Genomic DNA, 10696 nt, shown 5'->3' on the forward strand with positions numbered 1-10696 from the left:
ATAAATGGTAATGTATAGGTATAATAAGAGGTTTTCTATAACCGATTCAGCGTCTAAAATAGCAAACCATCACAACCCACAAGACTCGACCCAAATCGGAAGTGATTTAATTTACTACTACTTTTGATTTCAATAAAATAAAATTGGTAGTACATACCGAGATGCCGTTTTTTGTAATTGATTCAGTGTTCTAATAATATGTTCAATGTCCTCCCGTAACTCTCAATTCAAACCGGAAATGATTTTAATTTATAATTTTCAGTTTCAACGTTTGTCTCCTTAGAACAATAATGGTATTAGAAAGCTACAAGTTGTTTCCTACAAACGATTCAAGGTCTTAATAGGCCTTATCACTGCGAAATTAAAATACCGCTAATTTTACAGTAATTATGTGATATCTTCAAATAGATAAAAGATAAACGAAAAGTGGAACAAGACCTCCCTAGATAATGTTATTTTGCATGATGTACCATTATCACGAGTCACCTAGTAACTTTCTTTGCAAGTTATTTAGAAACGCGAAAATAAATGCCGATTTTCTAAATGGCTGGAGATCGAAAACAGACAAATGAGTCGTGATAACGGTATCTCAGTAAACTAATATTGTATAGGGAGGTCTTGTTCCACTTTTCAATTATCTTTTATCTATTTGAAGATATCACATAAGTACTGTAAAATTAGCGGTATTTTAATTTCACTGTGATGGGGCCTCTTAAGAGAACATATCATCACAACCTGCAACACTTTACCAAGACCGGAAGTTGTTGAAGTTTACTACTACTTCCGGTTTCAATATTAAATTTTCATGAAAATCGTATCAGCTTTACGAGAATTATCGTGCAACAGGCAGTCAGATAAATGGACGCAGAACTGCTGGTTGAATCAAAAGACAGAAACTTTGACGCCCTAATTACTCAAAATACCTTGGAAATGTATTGATTTGTGTATTCTACATGGAATATTGTTACTTAAGTTGAATCAACTGAATAATATGATAATATTACTATGTATTTCCAAGATGTCACGAAAGTATTGTTGTTGCAATATATAGAGAAACGTCTGATTCAAAATGGAGACCATTGAGTCCCTGTAGGCTTGACTTATATGTATATTTAAGCATTGTTTTCCAGTAGAATAAGAGATAAAACCAATAAAAAACACAGGGACATGTTGTTCTGATGCTGCTAAAATAATAACTCTCACACAAATACATAAAATCATCAATAGATGGGATAGTAAAGAAGTATGCGTTGCGCGGTACGTCGCGAGTTCGTTGCAATCTGACCACAACCATAGGCCTACACCAGCTAACAAAAATGAAATGAAATCTTTAGGTTTTACGTCCCATGCGTATGCTAGCTAAGCTAAGGGAGATGGTGATGATGAGAAATAAATGAAAATGGTGGAATAAAGAAAGTGGGAGGAAACGGGAGAACCCCAAGAAAACCCAGGCATATGGTGTTTGTACACCACAAGGCTCACTGGAATTGGACCAAGGACCCAATGTACCAGAGTTGAACGCTTTACCACTGAGCCACCGCGGCCCCTCACAACAGCTCGCAGAATCACGTATTCGTAGTAGTGTATATTGCGGATTCAAGTTCTTTTTCTTTTGTATGGTTACTCAAAAGACGAGGCGATATATTTTTGTGATAATATTTGGTATAAGAGGGGGCTGTTTTGTGAAGAAATCACGAACTGTTAATGACAAAAAATCATTATTAATTTTATTCATGAAAATCAAAATGTCAATTGTGTGGGTGAAAGGGAACTAACATTTTTGTAATATCTTAATTTTAGTATACATGAAAAACATTTTGAAAATCACAAGGAAAGAACTTGTAATCTTTCTAAAATTGTTTAAAAGTACTAGAAACGTACTTGTGAATAGTAAAGAAAAAGTACCTGTGTTGACAAAACATTGTGTTTGCAAGTAGATAAAACTAAAATGATTTCAGATAAAATGATGAAAATTAAAAACAAATACCTTGTGGTTAATTAGACTTCAAAAATACTTCTTATGTTTTCCATCATTAGGATAAGAATAATATTTTTCAGAAAATGTCATTTGGATCTTCCTAAGATTTGATAAACTATAAAATACGATATAATTGTCTTTAGCAAGTTAGAAAAGAAAAATAGCTGAAATAAACAAGGACAATAACTAACTTACTCTATGGACTATGGAACTCGAAAGTTCAATGTCGCGTTCACAAAAACTCTATCCTTAGCCAATTGGATCCAGTTCCTATTTCGTATTCCTATTTCCGCAAGATCAATCTTAATATTGTCCTCCCATCTGCGTCCATATCTCCCTAATGGTCGTTTTTTGATTGGTCTTTCACTTGAGATTTTGAAAACGTTCATACATTCTTTCATCCTGGCTACATGACCTACCCACCTGAGACTCCTAGATTTAATGACACTGTCTGGTCAAAGCTAAACATCTACAATATGGTAAAGTAAGGCAAAAGAAAGCTTAAACTGTCTCTTTGCATATCACCCATGGTATCCCATATGATTTTGGGAAGTCTCTAAAGTGACAGGTAAATTTGAATATTCAGCTTATTTCTGTTATAATTGGCCTAGTATTGAGTGAGTTTATAAATTATCTGTTGTGCAGTTAAGCTTACATAATGTGTCAGGTGTTGAACTCAACACTATTGTAGAGGGGCGCGGTGGCTCAGTGGTAGAGCTTTCACATCCGGTGCTTGGGGTCCTTGGTTCGATCCCAGCTCGCGCCGTGTGGACTTTGTGGTGGACAAACACCGTGCTCGTGGGTTCTCTCGGGGTTCTCCCGTTTCCTCCCACTTTCTTCATTTCATTCATTTCTCATAATCACCGTCTCCTTTTGCCTAACCGGCATAACCGTGGGACGTAAAACTTAAAGATTTCATTTTTTCAACACTATTGTATGTTTACAGTTAAATGATTACATTGTTACAAAAAGGATCTAATATACTACCGTACTAGCTTTCTATATGTGCCAATTCTTCTATAAACAGACTATTCGGTTCATCAATAAAATATTGTCATTCATGACAATAAGAGATTGTAACACCTGCTCTTTAATTTGATTACTAATTCACTATTCTTTTTAGTTATTGATGTGATTTAATTAGATCTTTATTTCTTTAATATTTTAATTCTTTTCGAGGTACCCTACAGTTGTAAATGAGACAGACACACTTTCTGAGACTAGATATCACTTTCACGACACCTTTTCGAGAGTATAAAGCATCAAGCCAATCGTTTTCAGGACGGACAGGGATTTCAAGAAAATCGTAGACCTTTACGTTGGCGGCCTTAATACCCGTTCTGATCGTCACAGAGACAAGAACTATACCTCGTTGTAAAGCTTATGGAACACAAGTTCTAATGACCTAACTTTTTTGCCCCTGTGCCAAACACGTAGAAGAAGAAAAAGATTTTTTAATGAGAATGTTTTTGGTTTTGTAAATTTGTGAAAGGCTGGCAAAACTGTTACTTGTCATACGCAGAAAAATATTATCAAGTGTACGTCAAACATTCGGTACAGTCATGTAAACGATGAAGATCAAAAGTTCAATACCAAGTTCCGAACGTTTTTCCTATGAGAATCACCCTGTTCATATTTTTCGAAATGTATTTTGTTCTACCTTGACGTTGGCAGCTCTAGCGACGCCCTTAATTGTCACAGACATATAAGCCACATCTTATTGGAAATCTTATGGGACACAGATTTGAAAGAAATAACATTTGTGCCCCTCGTGCTCAAGCCGTGCCCAACCCATAAGAAAGAAGAGGAAGAATATATATATAACACATTTTTTCGAAGTTTGTGGGACTAATATTGTTATTTGTCGTACGCAAGGAAAAATGTTCTTACATATATGAAAGGCATTAGTGACCATTGTACAAAAATAAATAAATAAATAAATAAATAAATAAAACTAAGGGCGTATACCAATGAAGCAAAAAATTCGGAACATCCTACCTACGTAAAACATCCTGTATATTCTACGATGAATTGTCGTCCGCTCTGACGTTGGCAGCCCTTGCGATTTCCCTAATTGCCACAGAGATATGAGCCATACCATTGGAAAGCTCAAGGGACACAAATTCCAACAAGGTAACTTTTGTGTCCCATTGCGTCCGACAACTAACAGTCTTGCCATATCCCGACAAACTTCGAAAAAAATATATTTTGCCCGACTTTTTAAAAACTTTCTTCTTCTTTTTCTATTAGGAGTTGAGTACCGGGGCACAAAAGTTACCATGTTAGAATCTGTGTCCCATAAGCTTTCCAACAAGGTATGGCTTATATCTCTATGAAAATTAGGCACAAGTTTCCTCCCGAATGCTAAGGGGGAGGAGAACTAAAAACATCCAAACTTTTCCCTACCCTTCCGCTGCTAGAGCCCCGATGTAGATGAAATGCACACCGTTGGAAAGTTTGATCCTCCTTGAAGAGATAGATGCCTAAATCATCTATCTAGGAATGAACCGAGCTACGGAGGTTTCAACTGCTGGTTCATCCCCTTAGAATTTAGTTCTGAAAAAGCTATTTTTGGTGATATTGAGTGCTTGATTGTATTTTCAGGTTGATTAAGTTATCAAATTTTTCATTGACATATTTCCGGTTAGTAAAACTTTAAGTAAATAACTAAGAAACGTGTATGTAGATTATTTTAATATATGTTGTTATTTTTTCAGCAGTTTGGGAAAAATGCGACTGAAGTGGAAAATCCGGACACTTCCAATCCTTTGGGTCTCAATTCTATGGGCACCAATGTATCGAGTGCCAATCAATCAATTGTCAATCCTCCCATCACTGTGAACACTGGAGAGATTGGGCCTACTGTAGTGGAGATTGCTGAATTTGATTTTGATTCGCCACCGTTCTTGAACATGGAGGATGGGATTGAATTATTCACTCTTCTTGGATTGTTGTTCGCTTGGTTCGCCTTCATCTTAAGCTTCGTGGATCCATAAAGAAGAAGCGACGTAATGAAAATTGTTTGGCAGTTGACTGAAAACTGTCAGAAAATTCGTTATGTATGTGAATAATTCTTTTGTAAGTAATTGTAAGTAAATACGTAAAAAAAAGTCTGATTGTAAGTAACTAATAAAGTGTGTTGCTTCTGACCATTTTGGACTTATTTCTATATTACTATTCTTTTATACAGTTAGTGAAGTCTAAGTTGTATTAAATTACACATTAAGAAACACAGATCCATAAAACTACCAAAGAGTTTCTGGACTTACTGCAAGTTGAGAGCTCCCTGATGGCTCCATGGATAGGTACGCGTCTTTGTTATGGTAGACCCAACTTCACTTCCTACCGGGAGCTCATATAATATCATGTGTCATATAACCTCGCTGCTGAACCTGACTCTAAATCAAATCAAATTTCTTGTTACCCGAGTTGCATATTTCAGCACCCAATACCTGAGTGCGGGAACTTATTTAGGACAATCTGTCAATCCATATGATGCATTTATTTCAATACGGACAAGGAAATCTAATGAAATCTTTCAATTTAACGTACCACGATTAAGCTCTTTTAGGCTTTTTGAGACGGATGATGAAGACAAGTGAATGATGATGGAAGAATTGGTGGAATGAGCATGAGGTAGGAAACGAAAGTACCCCATAAAACCCACGGAAACACAGACAAGGAATATACATATAAGAAATAGGAAAAGCTTCACGACATAGAGAAAGAAGAACGTTCGTTATGCAGTGTTCACAAACATTGAACAATTCTCCTACACTCAAGGAAAACTCAGGAATCACGTACGAAATGGAAAAGTGGTTTGTTATTTCGGACTAAAGTGCCACAGAAATCAACTCTTTTGTTTAGAATGGTAGTTTATTAACTCAATATACTTATTACAGCATTCCAGTTTCTCCTTCATTTTTTTTCCTAAATCTGATGAGTGTACTGTTGCCAACAGGTTCATCAAAACATAGCTAAATTGCGCATAGAGTTGGGCTAGAATGGTTAAATCCTTCTAAAAAAAAAACCCAGCGTAATTTATAGCCAACATTATATTTATTATCGTGCAGGTGGCGTTGTCGGTTCAATTAGCTCAGACATAGACTTATATTTTACTAATAAATTACTATCAATTTCTTAAACAAAGGGATGGAAATGAGGATGAAAACTGACAACTCACAGCAACTGTTACTGTGCAAGGTTATACTTCAATGCATAAATGAAAATAATTTCAAAGATAAAGTAGCGACTAGATTGGATAGAACGTAAAAGAGGGTGAGAAGAAGGGATTTAACTACTAGGCTAGGAAATGAGTACTTGTCTGAATTATCCTTTGTTCTTGATGATGTAGTAGTTCTTACAGCTGATTCAATGGCTCTTCGAAGTTGCTGCTTGTAAGTGATAAAAATCAAACTAATGTTGACGATAGGATTTCGTACCCCGTCGAATCTGTCAGGGGTGATAAATGGATTGTCCTATCTCAGCTCGACGATGATCTCTTGATGGTGGTTTGGACTTCCTTCATGGGCTGCTTCTGCTGTGATGAACTCTCAGGTTCCAAGTTCGGGACGGCCTGGATACGGCTCTAGCCTCCGAACTTTAGCTGTACAAACCACGTTCAATTTACTACTCCACCTCAAATGCTTTTTTAATTTTTTTTGGGAGGGGGGGGCGACAATGAGGTCTTATATCATTCAACCAAAGGTTCGTGCAATGAAAAATAATGTAACGTGATGGTAGAAGGAACACTAGTCTATCGTTTATGGGGTCAATGAAAACTTGACCCACGACCCACTGACCCACCACCCACCATGAACCACTCTCATCCACTTTGACCTACTCTGACTCACCAAAATCCATAGTCATCAACTCTGAACACGATCCAGGGCCTCTTCTGGACTGACTAAAGAGTTTACACTTGTAATAAAACAAGACTGAAATTGTCACTAATCGGAGTTTGAATTTCTAGTCAATCGCTCAAGCACCACTCTGTTACAATAACGGTGGATCTGACCTTTACGATATAAAATGGTAAAGTGTTTGTCATTGAGGAAATTGAAATAGTTCGAGGTGGGGGAAATTAGTGTGTGCCTAAAATATACTTGTACTAAGAGAATATTCTTGCAAGTGTTAATTTCTGAATGCACTCCACAAGAAACTTCTATTCGCAGGAAAATACCCCTGTACAATATGGAAAAGGTTATGGTTTCTCAGTTCACAGTATTTTTTTTTTCAGAAAAGACTTGAAAAATCAGTTGTTCATAGGCAGTGGCGTGCCGTGACTTTTCTCACAGGGGACTAGGTTCGAAGAGAATGTGTGCCGTAGAGTGGAGGTCCTGACTAATATTGTTGACACCAAACAACACAATTTATATGTTTCTGTAAACGCTTCTTCTACCAAACCTCTTTCTTTCAAGAAATGGATAATTTCAGTCACAGTTTTATTTGAAAAATCTAAGAGTCTGTAAACCTATATTAATTCACTCCGCAAATTGTTAAAATTAAAAAAAAAAAAAAAAAAACTCCCGTAAATTGAAGTAAGATTTGAAGCTTTCCTGGCGGCGTATATTATAAAGTTCTTCTCGGGCAATCAGCCAGGTGAAAACTGGTGGATAGGCCAACGTTTCGAGAGCTGTCATCGTTCTCGTCATCAGGGCAATTATGTAGAGATCAGCGGATATAAGTAATATATACTCTGGGCTGGAGAAAATGCTGGTTCCTGATTGGCTGAAAATGCTGGTTCCTGATTGGCTGGTTCAATCTGAAAAACTGGAGCTGTGATTGGCTGGCTAAGTTCCGTAGTCCGTGCTATTGATTGGCTGAGGGTTATCTGAATGTTTGTGTGTCGTTTTCTTTGCTGTGGTACTGATGACCGGGTTCCACAGGGGGCTGAGTTGAAATCCAGTGTCTCTATTAACGTTGTTCGGTTCATGAACTATGGCGAGAGATTCGGCTACTATCCTGGTCCAGTAACTGGTGCTCTTGGTAATGATGGATGTGTCCTTAAATAAAACTTTATGGCCTTCTGATAAACTGTGTTCAGCTAAACCTGATTTTTCTGGATGGAATAATCTAATGTAATTTTCATGTTCTCTGCAACGTTGTTCAATGGTGCGTCCTGTTTGTCCTATATAAGCCTTTCCGCATTCACAGGGTATACGATACACGCCTGGTGTCTTTAAGCCCAAGTCATCTTTGATCGGGCGAAGTAAGTTCCTGATTTTTGGTGGCGGCTTGTGTATGGTCTTAATGTTGTGTTTTTACAGAATCCGGGAGATCTTTCCAGAAAGTTGTCCAGTGTATGGTAAAAGTTTACCAGTTTACCATACACTGGACAACTTTCTGGAAAGATCTCCCGGATTCTGAAAAAACACAACGTTAAGACCATACACAAGCCGCCACCAAAAATCAGGAACTTACTTCGCCCGATCAAAGATGACTTGGGCTTAAAGACACCAGGCGTGTATCGTATACCCTGTGAATGCGGAAAGGCTTATATAGGACAAACAGGACGCACCATTGAACAACGTTGCAGAGAACATGAAAATTACATTAGATTATTCCATCCAGAAAAATCAGGTTTAGCTGAACACAGTTTATCAGAAGGCCATAAAGTTTTATTTAAGGACACATCCATCATTACCAAGAGCACCAGTTACTGGACCAGGATAGTAGCCGAATCTCTCGCCATAGTTCATGAACCGAACAACGTTAATAGAGACACTGGATTTCAACTCAGCCCCCTGTGGAACCCGGTCATCAGTACCACAGCAAAGAAAACGACACACAAACATTCAGATAACCCTCAGCCAATCAATAGCACGGACTACGGAACTTAGCCAGCCAATCACAGCTCCAGTTTTTCAGATTGAACCAGCCAATCAGGAACCAGCATTTTCAGCCAATCAGGAACCAGCATTTTCTCCAGCCCAGAGTATATATTACTTATATCCGCTGATCTCTACATAATTGCCCTGATGACGAGAACGATGACAGCTCTCGAAACGTTGGCCTATCCACCAGTTTTCACCTGGCTGATTGCCCGAGAAGAACTTTATAATCCCGTAAATTGATTTAAGGGTCAAAAACAAGCAATCAGGAAATCGAGATTTCAAGCACTGAAAACTCTTTAAATCTAACAGCTCAAGAAATTGTAACTCACTGAGATCTTGAAATCACAGTATCAATAATGTCATTAAAGAGACGAACATATTTAATTTCTGAATCTGTTGAGTCATTATCTTTACGTCTTTTATTAGAAGGTTCCCGTTGTCATCCAATTCTACTTTTCTATAAGTCTTCAAAATCGTTTCTTGCATTTCTAAGTTGAGATACCATCTTTTGTACTTTTTGGATGCAATATTTCACATCCAAGGTTTTACTTTAAAGAATGTTGAATAGTATATCCGTGCGCGAAAAGAAAAATGACTGAAAACTTTTAGTAGAAATGCAAAATCGAAATCCTTCAATAATAACTCTCACTTTTTTTTTTTTTTTTTTTTTTTTTTTTTTGTAGTCATGAAAGCTTCGGTGTCGCAATTATCTGAATCTTCTACAATGTTCTCAAAACACCGTAAGAGTTCTATTTGATTTTCATTTCCTGCATTCACAATTTTGGAATTGTAATTCCATCTTATAGTGGCAACCGTTGGAAATCGCTTAGTTACTTCTGATTCAGCAAGCGCGTTATAGCGTTTCGATGAATATGAAAAGAAATTTGGAATACCACTTACTCTAAAAAATATTTTACATTCCTTGATGTGATAGACTGTGGAACAACGAGATTGAGTCTGTGATGATAGCAGTGTATGGTGAGTGCACTCAAACACCTTTTCACAAAAGATTGTAAACCGTTCAAATGTCCAGAAAATGTGGCAGCTCCATCCATGGCCTAGTGCTACAAGCTTTTGCTTACAATTAAAATGAGAGAGAATTTGGAAAGCATGCCCATTTAGAGCAGTCGCAGTGCAATCACTAGTAACATCTGCAAAACAAATAAATCTTTCATGAATTGCCGTCTTTCACGTACCGATTGAATGTTAAGAGATATTTGCAATGTCCGTAGTTTTGTCCAACATCATTGCTGTAAGAAGTGTATTGTTTATTTCTGACTTAATTTTATCCAGAATTACTCACCAACACATTTAATAATATAATTCTGAATTCTGTTTGATGTTCCTTTAAACACTCCCATGCTGTGAAGATGACAAGTCAACATGGGCGCCCGAACGAGAGGGCAGGGTGGGTCGCGGACCTTCCTCTGGCTCACGAAAATGTATACGTAATATAGCAAACCTCGTATATTAAATACCAGAAATACCAGACGCAACATAGCAACCATGGAGATGGGCCCCTCCCTAGAAAATTTTCTTCAGGCGCCCCTGCAAGTCCATTTAGTGTCGTTCTTGAAAGTAACTGAATTACTTCAATATAATTTCCCTAATTGACAGAATCTTCCTGTTTGTTATGACTTCTAAATGATAGCTCTTGTTTAGCCACAAAACAAGAGGAACAAATCAATCGGTTCATTAGTTCTCGGTTTGAATCAACTTCTGCATTGCTTGCTCAATTGAAAATCAATTCTGGTTTCCCGAAAGTTTTCAATTTAGTTATTGTGGACAGATGTGAATAACATTTTTCTTGGCGCAACTTGGGTTTGTGAAAATTGTTCATGTCATAAAAGCCATTATTCCACACGTCCTTTTCTATGTGGAA

The 10696-nt window shown here is 37.3% G+C and overlaps 1 protein-coding gene across 1 annotated transcript in view; it reads left to right on the forward strand.

The window, feature by feature from the left end:
- LOC145674267 (uncharacterized) overlaps positions 1-5076 on the forward strand; it is a 49123-nt gene extending 44047 nt beyond the window's left edge. The window contains exon 2 of the mRNA XM_081744102.1: positions 4696-5076. Coding sequence (XP_081600228.1) covers positions 4696-4974 — 279 coding nt within the window. The 3' untranslated portion in view covers positions 4975-5076. The remainder of the gene's footprint in view (positions 1-4695) is intronic.
- Positions 5077-10696: the final 5620 nt, after the last annotated feature.

This window comes from Thermobia domestica, chromosome 17 (genome assembly GCF_964235325.1).
Source record: "Thermobia domestica chromosome 17, izTheDome1.hap1.1, whole genome shotgun sequence".
Lineage (NCBI taxonomy): Eukaryota > Metazoa > Arthropoda > Insecta > Zygentoma > Lepismatidae > Thermobia > Thermobia domestica.